Below are 16,348 nucleotides of genomic sequence, written 5' to 3' on the forward strand. Positions count from 1 at the left end.
ATCTAAATACTCTTATCCGTGCTACTCTGTCACCTGTATGCAAAGTCTTATAACTAAGGTTTGGTATGTTGTTGTTCTATTGCACAAAATGTAATAAAATGTGTTATCAAAAAAAATTAAGCTGCAATTCTTCCATTATTATTTGGAAAGAAAGACTCAATCAGAAAGCTCGTCGACGGTGGGTCCTCCAGAGGTTTGGCAACCGGCAGTGTATGACGCAGTTTTGCCAGATAACCTATTGCAGCAGGAATCAGCTTTCTCAATATCCTCAATAAAGGAGAACGTGAACAGATTGTGGGTCCAACTGATCTGGGATTGCAAGGTGTTGCCACGTCGGCGAGCTTGGGAATGCAAAGTGTCCCCGTTACATCGTCTTTACTAAATCCTCAGTCAGTGTTATCCTTGCAGGTATTGACCACGCTACAGTCTCTATTGAGCCAATTGGACGCAAGGTTACCCCCCCATAGGTGCACCTACAGAGATACCGGCTATACCTGCCGACGACGAGCCAGGTCCCGCTCCGCAGTCAACAACCGTGTTGCCGGCCTCCTGTCCGATTAGCCTCCATGCTCACACCCGGAGGAAGGTGAATTGCAAGATTCAGAGTCAGACCAAGGGCTTAGAGACTATTTTTCGAAACATATCATCGTCCCCTTCGAGAGATCCTACATGGGAATCGGAGGCAGAAGTGGAAGCTCCTAGAAGCCCGGCTCAACCATCGCCGCCAGATGACATCGGCTCTTTTCACGCGATGATGGGCAAAGCCTGTACTGAATTTGGTCTTACCCCAGAGGAGCAAAAGAAGGAATGTTTCTTGTTTGACCATATGGGGAAGAGGAAGAAGTCAGTCTTCTCGGTTTCCCATTCTGGACCACGTCTGGCAGGAAGGCTTGCAAACCATGCGCCATCCATTTTCAGAACCTGCAATCAAGGGCAGGTTGGAAAAGAAGTTCAAAGCCCCGGATTCTACTCCTAAATCGGTAGTGTCGGCAGCAGCTGCCAGAAAAGCCAGATTGCAGCATAAGTGTACAACACCTCCGGATAATGAAGCTAGAAGGCAGGATGCCTTCGGTAAGAAGGTCTCGTCAGTAGGAGCGATGACGGTCAAGGCTGCTAACTCGCTTGCTATCATGGCAAGATACGACTGTGAGATGTGGCATCGTTTGGCCCCCATCCTGGAACACCTGCCTGAGGAGCACAGAAAAACGGCCATGTTGCTGGTCCGTGAGGGGAAGAGGCGTCAAACCTCTCGATCAACATCGCTGTGGACATGGTGGAATCTGGTTTCAAATAAGTTGTTAGGGAGAATTCTCATTCTGTGGCTAATTTCCCTTACCTATAGAGTCCCCAAGCAACTTTGCTGGATTTGAAGGGTTCGTTTTTTTCTCCTGCTAAGAGTGAGACTCTTTTTCCCACTCTTAGGCATATTTGCTATGTGTTTTCTAGGCTATTTTTTGTGTTTAATGTCTATGGGGTTTATCTCAACCCCATAGGAACCATCTTTATCCACATGTGTTACACAGCACCCTCAGTGCAGTGACACAGGGGTGTCGTAGCGACCTCCAAACATAGACTCCATACCCTGGGACTGACTACTGTCCCCAAGGGCATGTAAAGTCCCCATTGACTTTACTAGTCACTCTGTATGAACAAAACCAGTACAACCCATCTTACTATGGAGGTACTGAAAAGGGTTAATAGTTTTTCCCTTATGTTCATTTTGTAGAGGGTACCGTACAGTCCCTCTCTCAAATGTTTCTGGCTGGTGGCAGTGGTTACTACCAAAATAAAATATTTGACCGCAAATATTTCCCTATGGGATTTTCCCATTGTTCGAGGCTACCACATTTACTGACGGCCTCTAACATACCGCTGGTTTATTTTTATATTAACTTTACTCCAGTAGGTTTTATTTGCCAGAACATGTATATAAATTCTTTCTTGCGTCTTTCTCTAAACTCCTAACCCAGGTCGGGGATCCTTTGTTCGTCCTTTTGGTGGGCTTCTGCCAAGAAGCCCTCCTTTCAGCGCCACTGAGTCTGGGGCGGAACCACTGTGTGGGAGGGAAAGTAGGACCCCTGGACAGGGTTGCCTCAGCAACCCATGTCGCACTCTGCCCTGATAGGCTGGAGGGTCTCCCGCCAGGATGACCACTCCACTGTGAGTGACAGCTAGGCTGTATGAATGGGGATATTTTTGCATAAAAGTAGGGTCCTGAGGACTGGAAGAGCAAGACGTCGCCGTCGCCACTGGAACTAAGAAGCTGAAGAGGAGAGAAGCCAACTGAACCACCGGTGAAGCCCTGCTGCAGCGTCTCACCACTTTTCACCACACGACTAGAGAAGATCTTCATCTGCAAGAGCCTTCTTCCCTTGAGCTGGTGGGGCCAACCAGTTTGCCAATCGCCTTCCTGGCCGAATCGCTAGTGCCCTGCACTCGGAGACTGAAGAGCCAGGCACCCGTGAACCCGGACCGCGATTTAAAGGAGCGTACCTTTTAATCGTTTGGCAGCACCGCGGCTGGTTTCATCCCTGGGCAGTGCAGTAACTCGAAACTTCCTCCACGACGAGAGTCTCTCTTCCTCTGCTGGATCTCCCGAACTGCAGGAACTGCCAGGAACACCGCCACCGCAGGAGCCTCTGCTACATTTTAAGCTACTTTGTTCCGCCAAGGCCTCTCTTTTCGTTTGGTAGCGCTAGGGTGTTTTAAATCCTTGACTTACCTGCTGGGTTGGCCACCCCTACCTCTAACATTGTCTTTCACCTTCTGCAACCACCTTTTCGAATCGTTTAACAAAGACTTCACTGCAGCTACAAGAACATTTTGCTCCTGGGCTCTTTGCCCTGTACCACTGACTCTGGCACAGGCCTATTGGCTCTGACTGAATCTGTTAGAACTGCCTTCTCTAGATTGCTTCTCACCTAGAAATGTGTTGGTGCACCTAACTCTAATAACCTTTTCCTTCCTACTTTTAAAACTTGTGAAGTGCCATTTTGCTCGGTTTTCATTTAAGTATTATACATGCTAAAGTACTGCCTTGCTTAGACTTGTTCACAAACCTATTGGGAAGTGTTGCTAGGGTGCCTAAGAGTATATTGCTGTGTAACTTGTTCTTTCCCTCCCTTGTGAGAGATTGCTAGAGTGCCATTTGTGTTTGGTTAACACTGTGCCGTTTTCTTCAATTTTCACTCTTGCTCAAACTTGTCTACAATTTAACCAGGGAGTTGTGTATGCTTTTCTTGACTGATTTTAACTTGCTTTAATAACTGTGATTAATGTGTTGAACTAGAAGTGTGTAAAATAAATATATATATTCTTTTTAATACAAAGCTTTGGCCAGGGTTTCCTTGTGCCATAGTATTGTAGTCCTATTGTGTAAACCCTGAATACTGCTCATCTCCCTCTTGAGATAAGTCTGACTGCTTAGCCACAGCTACCAACTAAAACTTTGTGGTACAGACTGATCCCAAATGGGATTTATTGCTCATACTTGTAGTCTTATTCTTCTGTAGTGCTCCCTAAGGGAACTGCACAGGATTATGCCTAACACTGGTGTACAGCGGTGAGGATACAAGTATTGGGTTTACATTTCAGTGTGCTGCTAGTACCTTGGTTCAATCAACCACAAGGCTAACAATCACAAAAAGTTTATTTTGAACGAAGTCAAAGTATGGAAAGTTACAGCCAGGAGACCCTCATTACTAATACTGCCGATTATCTAAGAGATCTGTGTAGACAGAAAGGTATTCCTGTCAAAGGCAAGAAATCAGAAATGATTGGTAGACTGTTAGAAAAACAAAGTCTGGATAGTGGTTCTGTAGTGCACACTACTCCAGCAAATGTAGCAAACATTGAGGATGATAATGTTGATGATGTTATTGTTGAAGCAGATGAGGAAGAGGATGATAATAGTGTCACCCCCTCTGGACCTCTGCTTGCTCAAAGGCCTCAAACTGTGACTACTGGACCATTCAGGTCCTACATTATGTCCTGAATTTATCACCCTAGAACAAATGAGACTTGAGCTAGAATTCAAAAGAATTGGTGCCCAAACTGAACAGAGACATCAAGAACTAAGGCTCAAAGAATTGGAGCTCAATCATGTGCTAGAGATGAAGAAATTCTCTTTGGAAAATGCTTCTCTCCCCAAATCCTCTAGATCTTCCAGTCCAAAAAGACCCTGGATGCCTAAAGAGATTGTGGGTATGTATGAACCTAATTTGGATGTATTAGATTGGTTAGCTATGTTTGAATGCAATCATGGGCTCCAGGATATCGCAGGGAATCCGTTGATCCCCTGGTTATTCTCTAGGCTCCCCCCTGTTGCATCTGATGTGGTAATGGAGTTGGGGGAGGTGGATAGGGTGGATTATGAATGTGTGAAGCTAGCTTTAATAGCTAGATTTGGGAAGACTCCTTCCCAGTACCTTAAGAGGTTTAGAACCATCAAAAAGCATGATAGCACCCCTTGGGCTACTTGGGTGAATGAATGTTTCAAGAACTTGGAGGGATGGAATAAGGGTAATGGAGTTAACACTTATGAAGGAATGAGAAATCTTGTAATGATGGAGTCTATCTATGATGCCTGCTCTCCTGAGCTCAGACAGCACTTGGCTGATTCAAAAGAACTAGATTCTAAGAAACTAGCTAAGGCTGCTGACCTGTGGGTTGCCAACAGGGCTACTCACAAGGATTCAGGGGTCACTCAGAAAAAGGGTGAGGGAAAGCAGCATAAGAAAGACAACAAAGAGAATTCAAATAATTCCAATTCCAAAGAGGCCCCCAAACAAAATAAAGGGTAAGCCCCAAGGGAAACCTAATCAGGCTAGTGTACCTTCTGGTCCCAGACCAGAAGGGGGTCAGAACAAGCCACCATTCATAAAGACATTTGGGAAATGTTATGTTTGTGGCTCTACTGATCATGTGAAAGGGGATCCCAGGTGTAAGGGTAAACCTTCAGGGGTCCAAACTGTTTCCTTAGCCTTCGCTCCAGAGAAGGAAGTACATATGGCCAGTGGAAACTTTCAACTACTAGCTGAAGCCCCATCAGAGTCTCAGCTAGTTTATCTTTAGTATCCCTAGGGTTGTGGGAACAACTGAATTTTGATGTGTATAATTCTATCCCTCCTAATACTAAAGAGTATTATAAAGACAGTGTCCTAGTAAATGGTCAGGAGACCCCTGCTATTAGAGACACTGGGGCCAGCATAACTGTGGTGGATGAATCGTTTTTCAAGGTGGAGGATGTTGCTAGGGCACCCAAACACCTCACCAAGTTAGCTGGAGGGCCTGTGCAGATGCTTCCCCTATTACCAGCTATCATCCAGTGCAATTAAATGACTGTGAGGATACCTGTTAGTGTACAATCTGAAGTGCCTGGAAGGGTTCTTTTAGGGAATGACCTTCAGGAGCTGGGAGTAGTGTCAAGTACTCCCAGACCTCCCAGCCAAAGATTGCAGGAGCTCACCAGACCTGCAAGGGAGAGGACCTTGAGGGGCTCTCCTGAGGAGATGATGGACAAAGAGATCACTCCTACTCCACTGGAGTTACTAACTGCTATTTCAAAAACACCAGAAGCAAAGGGGAAACCCAAGACTTCTAAGAAGTAACCCGCAGAAAGCAATCCAGTGCTTCCAACCAGGAAATCTCCTAGGTTGTCCAAAATCACACTTGTGATTCCTCCTCCAGCAGAGGCTGAGAGTGAGGTACCACCCTCTGTGGTTGAACTAGAGCCTGAGGACTCAGATCTAGTCGAAGGCCAGGAACTCATTGGAGATCTGGACCCTGTGGACCACCCTGAGCTGCAGTCTTTACTTGCAGAAGGTGGCCCCAACAGGGCAGATTTCAGTAGGGGACAGAGAGAATGTCCAACTCTGTAAGGTCTTCACCACCAGGCAGCTTCTCAGCTTGAAGGGCAAGAGCCTGGGAAGTATAGGTTACACTATAGACAGTCAATCCCCAGAGACTACAAAAGACTTGTAGTGTCCCAAGAGAACAGACTCCAATTCTTGCAACTCGCCCATGAGATACCTTTGGCTGGTCACTTGAGTTTCAAGAAGACCAAGAAAAGGCTCTCTCTCTGCTTTTATGGCCCAAAATGGGGGCTGAGGTAGATAAGTATTGCAAGAGTTGCCACACTTGCCAAACCTCTGGTAAAAGTGGCTCCAAGAACGTGGCACCTTTAGTGCCTCTCCCTGTGGCGGGAGTACCATTTGAAAGGGTAGGGATCATCATTGTTGGTCCTCTTGACCCTCCAACTTCTTCAGGCAACAGGTTTGTACTTGTAGTAGACCATGCTATTAGGTACCCTGAAGCAATTCCTATGAGAACTCTTACAGCTCAGGCTGTAGCTAAGGCCCTCCTTGGTATTTTTACCAGGGTTGGGTTTACTAAGGAGGTGATATCCGACAGAGGGCCAAATTTTATGTCCCACTGCATGAAGGCCATGTGGAAAAACTGTGGAGTTACCTACAAGTTCTCAACAGCATACCACCCTCAGACAAATGGGTCGGTAGAAAGGTTCAACAGAACCATGAAGAGCATGATGGGTGCTTTAGAAGATCCCCTTAAAAGAAAGAGGGACCTTCTACTGCCATGCCTTCTCTTTGCTTACAGAGAAGTCCCTCGGGAGGGAGGTCCCAAAGTCCCTCCCTTTGAACTTCTTTATGGCCATCCAGTCAGAGGTCCATTGGCCCTGATTTAGGAGGGGTTGGAGAGTGCTCCTTCCCTCAAGCCAGTCAGAGTGACTGACTATGTGATAGGTCTCCGCAGGAGACTGTCACACATGATGGCAGAAGCTAGTGAAAACCTGAAAGCTGGACAAGCTTTGGTCAAGCATTGGCATGATCAAAAGGCTAACATGGTTGAGTTCACTCAAGACCAGCTAGTTCTAGTTATGATCCCAACAAGGCAGAGGGCCTTGCAAGATAAATGGATGGGACCCTTCAAGGTTGTGGGTAAACTTGGAGAGGTGAACTATCTGGTGGACTTGGGCAATCCCAAGGAGGCTCCCAGAGTCTTCCACACCAACAGACTAAAGGCGTGTGTCTCCAGGCCTGAAGTAGGAGCCTTGCTTCTAGCTTCAACAGAAGAGGAAGAAGAGCGTGAAGCTCTCCCTGATCTCCTCAGAGGCTTACCCTTGGATGAAAAGATTGAAGGAGTAAATTTCTCTTCAAATCTGACACCTGAGCAACAAGAGGAGTGCAAATCTATGTTAAATCAGTTTGCCTCCCTCTTCTCACTTTCACCAGGCTTGACCCCTTGGGGCCAGCATGATATACTCACTGGTGACTGGCTGCCAGTCAAAAGCAGAGGATACAGAATGTCAGAAAATGTGAGATCCCACATCAAAGGGGAGGTCAGCAAGATGCTTGACCTCGGGGTAATAGAGCCCTCTACTAGTCCATGGTCTAGCCCAGTTCAGTTAGTACCAAAGGCAGGATCCAAAGAATTGAGATTCTGTGTGGATTTAGAGCTCTTAATGCAGTCACCAAGACTGATGCCCACCCTTTGCCTAGAACAGATGAGTTGGTGGATAGACTTGGTGCAGCCAAGTTCCTCAGCACATTTGATCTAACGTCAGGCTATTGGCAAATAGCCCTGACAGACCATGCCAAGGAGAAAACTGCATTTTCTACCCCAGTTGGTTTATACCAATTTAAGATGCCTTTTGGACTGAAAAATGCACCTGCAACATTCCAAAGGATGGTAAATCGGGTTCTGGCTGGGATGGAGGACTTCTGCATGGCATACTTGGATGACATTGCAGTGTTCAGCCACTCCTGGGAAGAGCATGCTAACCACCTAGGACATGTTTTGCAGGCTCTTGGGAAGGGCAACCTGACCATAAAGGTAAGCAAATGCCAGATTGGACAGAGTAAGGTGGTTTACCTCGGGCATGAGGTAGGAGGTGGAGAAATAAGGCCTTTGCTCAGTAAGATTGAAGCTGTGCAAAATTGAACAACACCCACTACTCAAACCCAGGTGAGAGCCTTACTAGGCCTCCCTGGGTATTACAGGAATTTCATTGAGAACTTTGGGACAATAGCTTCTCCCCTGAATGTAATCTCCTCTCCAAAATTTCCTAAGAAGGTCAGATGGAATGAGGAGTGCAATCAGGCCTTTGAAAACCTGAAGAAAGCTCTTTGCCAAGCACCAGTACTGAGAGCTCCTGACTACCACCAAACTTTGATTGTACAGACAGATGCTTCTAATGTAGGTATAGGTGCAGTCCTTAGCCAGCTGGATGAGAAAGGTAGGGAGCACCCCATTTGCTTCATCAGCAGAAAGCTGAAGGATCCTGAGACAAGGTGGGCAACAATTAAAAGAGAATGTTTTGCTATTGTGTGGGCCCTGAAGTAGTTTAGGCCATACTTGTATGGTTCTCCTTTTGTCATTCAGACTGACCACCAACCCTTGAGATGGTGGATGCAAATGAAGGGGGAAAACCCAACAATATTGAGATGGTCAATCTGCCTTCAAGGGTTTGATTTCACCATTGAACATAGGTCAGGGTGTCGCCACTAAAATGCTGATGGTCTCTCTAGGATGTATGTCATCGACTAGAGGTATGAGATTCATCCAGGAGTGGATTAAATCCTCCAGTCCCTTAGTCTGGGGGGGAGGAGGGGCGAGTGTTAGGGAGAATTTTCTGTATAGGCTAATTTCCCAAACCTAGTGAGTCCCCCAGCAGCTTTGCTGGATTTTTGGGGTTTATAATTTTTTTCTCCTGCTAAGAGTGAGACTCTTTTTCTCCCACTCTTAGACATGATTTGAGATATCCTTTGACTTTGTAATGTGTTTAATGGGCTATGGGGTCTTTTACTTCATAGGGCTTCATGTGTTTTTGGTAAGTGTGTTACACAGCACCCTAGGTGCAGTAACACAGGGGTGTCATAGTGACCCCCAAACATAGACTCCATACCCTGGGACTGACTACTATCTCCCAGGGCATGTAAAGTCACCATTGACTTTACTAGTCTTAATTTGTGAACAGAACCAGTACAAACCATCATATTGTGGAAGTACTGGTAGGGGTAATTAGATTGCCCCTGGGTCTGTTTTGTGAGGGGGCACTGTGCAGTCCCCCCTCGTCGAGTTTCTGGCTGGTGGCAGTGGTTACCATGCAAAACTTTCCAACGGAATATTTCCTATGGGATTTTCCCATTCATTTTAAACGCATCACTTTTTTGGTGCAATGTTAAAGATACCGCCGGGTTATTTATTTAATATTTATTCCCCGGTTGGGTCTTTTAGCCAGGACTGTTTTAAAATGGCGTTTGTCTTCGCCTCTGTAACTCCAACCCAAGTCGAGTCCTTTGTTCCACTTTTGGCCGGCTTCTACACAGAAGCCTCCAAAAGTGGTGCCACTGTGTCTGGGTCTACAGGATGTGTGGGAGGGGGGAATAGGCACCCTGGACTGAGTTGCCTCGGCAACTCAAGTCGCACTCTTGTGTGATTGGCCCAGTGGTCACCACTTAGCATGTTTGAGTGACAGCTAGGACCGATGAATGGGGGTTTTCCTCATAAGAGCAGGGCTTTCGGGACTGGAACTTCAGAAGTCACCACAGTACCTAAAGAATCCGAAGAGGAAGAAGCTGAGTTGACCTGCAACGAAGACACCACCGGTGGAGCCCTGCTGAACCGACTCACCACTTCCCAACGACAGAGAAGATCTTCTTCCTGGAGAGTCTTCTTCCTTTGAACTGGTGGGGTTAACCAGTTCGCCCTCTTTTCGCCTTCCTGGATCGTCTCGTGGTCGAATCGCCCGTGCCAAGCACCCTGGCGGCCGGATAGCCACGCTTCACCACTACTGCAAATAAAAGGGTAGTACCTTTTAACCGGGAAACTCTGCGGCTGGTTTCTTCCCTGGCAGTGCAACGACCTCCAGCTTTCCTCCACGTTGAGATCTTCTCTTCCCCTGGATGAAGCACTGACTTGCACCCGCTGCCAGGAACAACTGCCCCACGCTGGAACTTTCTTACCATTTCAGGTACTGTGTCCCGCCTGGTCTCCCTTGCAACAAACTGTTGAACGTGTCCCATAAATCCTTGACACTCTCTCCTGGGGTGACCTTGGGACCTGTTAACTAACTTTTCTGAACTGATCCAACTCCTTTTTGAACTATCTGCAAAGACTTTTAAAGTGTACTTCAACTGTGATCTTGGGCACATTCCGCCTTGCTCTCTCCAAGAGTGGGCCTGGCCTATGAACTTTTTGCTCTACAGTATACTCTGCCTTTCTTGACTTGCTGTGGTTCTGTTAAGTGTTCGTATTGTGTGCTTTACTATTTCTGCATTTTCTCTCCCTTTCCAAATAATTATTGGAGTGCCATCTTGGTTAAGCGCTCACCTCTGTGTTGATAATAAGTGGTGTTCTTTTCCTAAGACTTGCCGAATAATTAATCAGGGGGGTGCATATATTTCTAATGACTGTGTTGGAACTTGCTTGACATATTAGTGCCAGTGTATTTTTAAATAAATAACTATATACTTTTATACCAAAGCTCTGGTCAGTGTTTGCTTGTGCTACTGTATTTTTGTACCCAATGTGTATACTCTATATACTGCCTAACTCTTCTTGAGAGAAGTCTGACTGCTTAGCCACAGCTACAGGTAAATCTGCGCGGTACAGACTGCTACCAATTGGGTTTACTGCCAACACCTGTAGTCTTAAACATTTTGCAGTGGTCCCTAAGGGAACTGCACAGGTTTCTGCCTAACAATACTTGGATGACATTGCAGTGTTTAGCCCTACTTGGAAGGAGCATGTTGACCACCTAGGATGTGTTTTGCAGGCTCTTGAACAGGCCCATTTGACCATAAAGGCAAGCAAATGTCAAATTGGTCAGAGTAAGGTGGTCTACCTTGGGCTTGAGGTAGGCGGTGGTGAAATGAGGCCTTTGCTCAGCAAAATTGAAGCTGTGCAAAATTGGACAACCCCTTCTACTCAAACCCAGGTGAGAGCCTTCTTAGGCCTCAATGGGTATTACAGGAATTTCATTGAGTACTTTGGATCCATAGCTTCTCCTCTGAATGTAATCTCCTCTCTAAAGTTCCTAAAAAATGTCAAATGGAATGAAGAGTGCAATCAGGTCTTTGAAAGTCTGAAGAAAGCCCTTTTTCAAGCTCATGTTCTCAGAGCTCCTGACTACCACCAACCCTTCATTGTGTAAAGACTCCTTCAATATAGGTAAAGGTGCAGTCCTCAGTCAACTGGATGACAAAGGTAGGGAGCACCCCATTTGCTTCATCAGTAGGAAACTGAAGGAACCTGAAAAAAAGTGGGCAACTATTGAGAGAGAATGTTTTGCCATTGTGTGGTCTTTGATGAAGTTTAGACCATACTTGTATGGATCTACTTTCATTATTCAAACAGACTACCAGCCCTTGAGATGGTTGATGCAAATGAAAGGAGAAAACCCAAAACTGCTAAAATGGTCAATCTGCCGCCAAGGGTTTGATTTTACCATTGAGCACAGGCCAGGATGTCCCCACCAAAATGCTGATGGTCTCTCTAGGATGTTTAGAACCGACTAGAGGTAAGAGACTCATCCAGGAGTGGATTAGATCCTCCTGTCCCTTAGTCTGGTGGGGGGGGGGGGGGCGAGTGTTAGGGAGAATTCTCATTCTATGGCTAATTTCACTTACCTATAGAGTCCCCCGGCAGCTTTGCTGGTTTTGAAGGGTTTGGCATTTTCTCCTGCTAAGAGTGAGACTCTTTTTCCCACTCTTAGGCATATTTGCTATGTGTGTTTTAGGCTATTTTTTGTGTGTTTAATGTCAATGGGGTTTATCTCACCCTCACAGGAACCATCTTTATACACGTGTTACACAGCACACTCCGTGCAGTAAAACAGGGGTGTCATAGTGACCCCAAACATAGACGTCATACCATGGAACTGGCTACTGTCTCCCATTGACTTTACTAGTCCATCTTTATGAACTAAACCAGTACATACTTACTATGGATGTACTGGCAAGACTTAATAATTTTTCCCTTTGGTTCATTTTCGAGAGGGTACCGTACAGTCCCCATCTCAAAAGTTTCTGGCTGGTGGCAGTGGTTACTACCAAAAATATTCGACCGCGAATATTTCCCTATGGGATTTTCCCATTGTTCGAGGCTACCACTTTTACTGACAGCCTCTAACACTTGCCAACCCTACCGATTTAGACGGTAGGATACCGCTTTTTAAGTAGTCCTACCACCTACCGATTTAGTGGCAACAAAAAAGATGTTTTCAATATTTTTGAAACTTTAAGATTCCTACAGATTTTTGGTCACAGAATGTTGGCATGTATGCTTTCTGCCTAGGGGCTGTCATTCCTCTCAACCCAGATAGATAATTATGCCATTTACATAATTGTGGGATAGGCCCTTTGGAGCTATTAGTGGTGTCTTGATATTGATTCCTTGATTTAGTATGGTTGGGACCCTCGGTATGGGCCTGCAAAGTATTAAATGTGCCTGCAGTGTGCTGCACCATCTTGGATTTCTCCCTAATGCTGAAAGTGGCTCTGCAGTGCTTCCCAGCGCCGCGCTGACTCTGCAGCTGTCTCGGCCTGTGAGTCTACGTTTGCTTGCTCGCCTGATTCTTGGTGGGTTACTTCAGAGTTTGCAAATTCATAGTTCTTTACCCTCGCACGCAGGCTTCTCTAGGTTTTGGCCTTCGATAGTGCTTTGCATTGTACCATGCAAATTGTAGTTCTGTGACTCTGTACTCTGCAATGGTAGACTAGTTAAGTCCTTAACACCTTCTCTAAGCAACAATGAGCTGATGTGATTCGACCTCATACACACTGTGGATGCCACGTCATGTAACGCATAAAGACCAAGAGTTAGGACAATTGCCTGTATTATCTGTCAGGTTGCATACATTTGCTAGCCATTAATGCTTCTGATTCTTTGGCAGGTGAGGAATCCCCTTTTGTACAGTCCTATCTTATCCAAGGTATTGGTTCATGATAAACCTTTGTCCACCATCCTGTAGCATGGTATAGCTTTAGAGAGAGCGAGAGAGATTGTGCGTGTGTGCGTGTGTGTGTGTGTGCGTGCGTGTGCGTGCGTGCGTGCGTGTGTGTGTGTTGCTATCCATTATCATCATCTCTTGGTGGACACGCAACAGCCAGGTTAAGATTTACCTTGTAGTTTGTACCTGTTGGGCCCTGGTAAGACCATTGCGTGTATGCAGGCACGTGATTTATGGTTCCTACGTGCTTCAGTGAAAGATGTAATGCGACTCATCTGGAAACTTGAGGTAATTCACAAATGTCTAGGCCTATAACAGAACAAAAATACTTAGCCATGCATATTGTAACTATTGTGCTAGCAGGTGTCTTATTCACAATCAAGTCTCAAACGAAAATGCTCTGCATTTTCATTAATTAAACATCTAATGTAGTTGCTTGAACTCACACCTTGTCCATTACACAAAGTAATGCTTAAACTGACTTCTTTTATGTTTAGGTGCTGCCTTTAAGTAGAAACAGCCAGATGATAACTTTTTCATTTCAAAATGGCTGTGTTGCTACGCTTAGGACAAGTGGAACGGAACCAAAGATTAAATATTATGCAGAGATGTGTGGCTCACCCACACAGAGGTGAGTGTCATTCCAAAACATGTGCATCTATTGTATTTGTTGCTTTCTATGCCTGAAAATAAGATGAGTGTAACCAGTTGAAACAGCGCCCTGCTTTACAAATACAAATAAATAAAATCGATATGCACAACTAAATGTGTTTAAGCATCTTATCAACACCAGGTCATGCAAGATTATCACCCCCTTTTTAATGGCCAAAAATTACAAAATGTGCAAAACCTTATCAAAGAGCAACAAGTGGTACAGATTAATACAAATTTTTTCCTCAAAAGAATTGTGAACAAGGGGTACCTGTAACAGTTTTTAGGGACGGCAAGGGGTGAATTCCGAGATGCGTATATGCACCCAACTCTTAAAGTGTTAGTTTAAATCTTTCCTGAACAGGCAGATACTGCAGTTTTTATTCGTCCTCGATGATTTGATCAAAGGCAGCATTTTACAGCACCTGGAATTTCTGCAACACTGGTAAAACACTGTAGGAAGGCCTCACAATATGCAAACTGTGAAGATCAATTATAAAAAGCTGCTTTGCAGTTAGTAATATTTCATGCAATATGAAAGTTTTTTTGTGAAAAAGTGCAGTTAAAAAGCCAACACTCCCTCTACCCACCCCCACAAGACTGCAGTGTTAACCTGTGGCCTATCTGGAAGTGTATTATCAAGGAACGCTGGCAGGTTGTTTAACTTTGGATGCCAAACTAATATTTGGGGCCTCCTAAATCCAAGGATTAAGAGCTGGTGTTATCTCCTAAAACGTGGGAAAGTAGGCGAGGCTGTGCTTGCTTTAGCTTCCTTGGCTCTCTTAGAGTCAACAGTAGTTCAGTGACTAAGGTTAAGTCTCAGGGTCGGAGCAGGTGACACAAGCGTAAAGGGGAGAACAATATCACTTTGATTAAAGGAATGTCTTCACGGTATATGTCAAATATATTTTAGATCTCCTAGACAGTAATGAAGTAATTTGCTTTTAGAAAATCTGAAGTCTTTCAAGGGGAGCGTTTTTTAGTCTTCCCTCTCCAATTTTGAGAAGAAGCTCAAAGCACACAAGGGGAAAAGTACTGAAGAGTGCTGCAGATTAAAGTAAAAGGTGATACAAAAGACATTTGAATTTGTTGTATTGAAGTAAATCACTGGTTAGGATAAAGGGCCTTGCTGTGAGTTCAGCAGTGTGGTACAAACTGGTGGTAATGCAGTGGTAACAGAGTTACAACTACTTTGCCGCTGTATTACCGCACGACCGAAGTATGGGTTTGGAGGTAAGGTGGAGGTAATAGTAGTATTGCACTAACAATACGAATGTAAAATTCTTAAAAGAAATCCACTTGATTGATTTTAAAAATGAATGTTTTTTAGGGTCATCATCATTTGGAAAATAATATAGCATGGTGATTTTATTATTTATGGAATTAATTGATGTGTGCAGTGGTTTGGAATCCCTGGAAATATTAATTTTATGTGTGGAAAATATGTTTGTAATTACTGATGGTATGTGTAAGGTTTGAATCAACTAACACAAAAATAAAAAAGTTGAACTATTGAGTATTATCTGAGCATATGAGGCTTGCCACAGTTAGCTTTAACTATTCGGTAGAAGATCCAGATAACAATTTAGAAGGTATCATTTTGCTAAAATGTCCACGAGGTACAGAGTATGGTGCATTGAAACCTGCGCCCATACCGACCTTTAGAACCTCTGTGGGCCTTGTCGATTGACACTTTAGATCCTCCATCTGATAAAAATACAAAAGTCCTGTATTCATGTTTTAAGATCTACTGTGGATTCACCTGTTCCTTAAAGCCAAAAAAGCAGGGGATACACCTCCTCTCTCTATTTTCAATATTGGCCAGCTTTGAGGATATTGCTGCCGTCTTCCTCTCCAAGTGCTTTTAGCGCTCCTACAGTCGATCTTCCAGCACACTTAGGGCCTGTATTATAATTTTTACTGTAGTCATTCTCACCTCAACTTCTTCCATCAAGGTCTTCAATTCTGCAACATGTAGATTCTTATCTGCCTGTGTAGCCCTAATTTCCTCAAGAACATTCTGAATGTCTCCTTTTGTGGCACTTCTGGTCTCGAAGCTCAGGTGTATCCAGCTTCTTTGTCACTGTGTTGGGTTCAGCTGTATCCTAAGGTTGTCTCCCGAATTTGTCCAAGGTACACTGTCAACTCATGGAATAGTATTTAATGTCCAAACCCTCTGTTGGCAGGATGCCTCACAAAACAGTCTGTCTACTTCTAGTAATGACAAGACCTTATTACACCAAAAAACAGTGCCCATCTCGCACTTAGAAATGTTTCTTACAGGGAGATTACTCCCCATCCAAATTGGCTATGAGGATCCTCGCCCTCAACCCAGGCTGGGGTCACCACTGCCTCGCCTATCTTCTCTGCTCACCTGTTACCTCTTAGAGGTCCCTTTGTTTTGTCTGCCCTGAACCCTCAGAGATGCAGTCACACTGAAGCCTCAGAACAGAGACTTCACCACCAAGGCTAGTCCCTTCTTTCTATACCTGACTCTCGCACAGTGCAGCTCACTGAGCCGCATCCTCTCATACTGTTTCCCCTCTTTGATTATTACTCCTGTTTCCTGGTGTCTGAAGCACTCCACAGCTACAATCACCACAGTTGTGGGGGGGAGGAGGGATGGGGCAGTGGTCACCATTAGTTCACAGCTCATATGAGGTTTTTGGGGGGACTCCAGACACTCTGTTCCTGGTGGAAAACAATTGGGTAAAACGGAGCCAATCT

General features: G+C 45.0%; 1 protein-coding gene across 1 annotated transcript in view; it reads left to right on the forward strand.

Moving 5' to 3' along the window:
* PGM2L1 (phosphoglucomutase 2 like 1) overlaps positions 1-16,348 on the forward strand; it is a 1,482,539-nt gene that overhangs the window by 1,423,673 nt on the left and 42,518 nt on the right. Inside the window, exon 13 of the mRNA XM_069640198.1 lies at positions 13,468-13,601. Coding sequence (XP_069496299.1) covers positions 13,468-13,601 — 134 coding nt within the window. The remainder of the gene's footprint in view (positions 1-13,467; positions 13,602-16,348) is intronic.

The sequence above is a fragment of the Ambystoma mexicanum genome, chromosome 7q, assembly GCF_040938575.1.
Source record: "Ambystoma mexicanum isolate Mex_15411 chromosome 7q, UKY_AmexF1_1, whole genome shotgun sequence".
Classification (NCBI taxonomy): Eukaryota; Metazoa; Chordata; class Amphibia; order Caudata; family Ambystomatidae; genus Ambystoma; species Ambystoma mexicanum.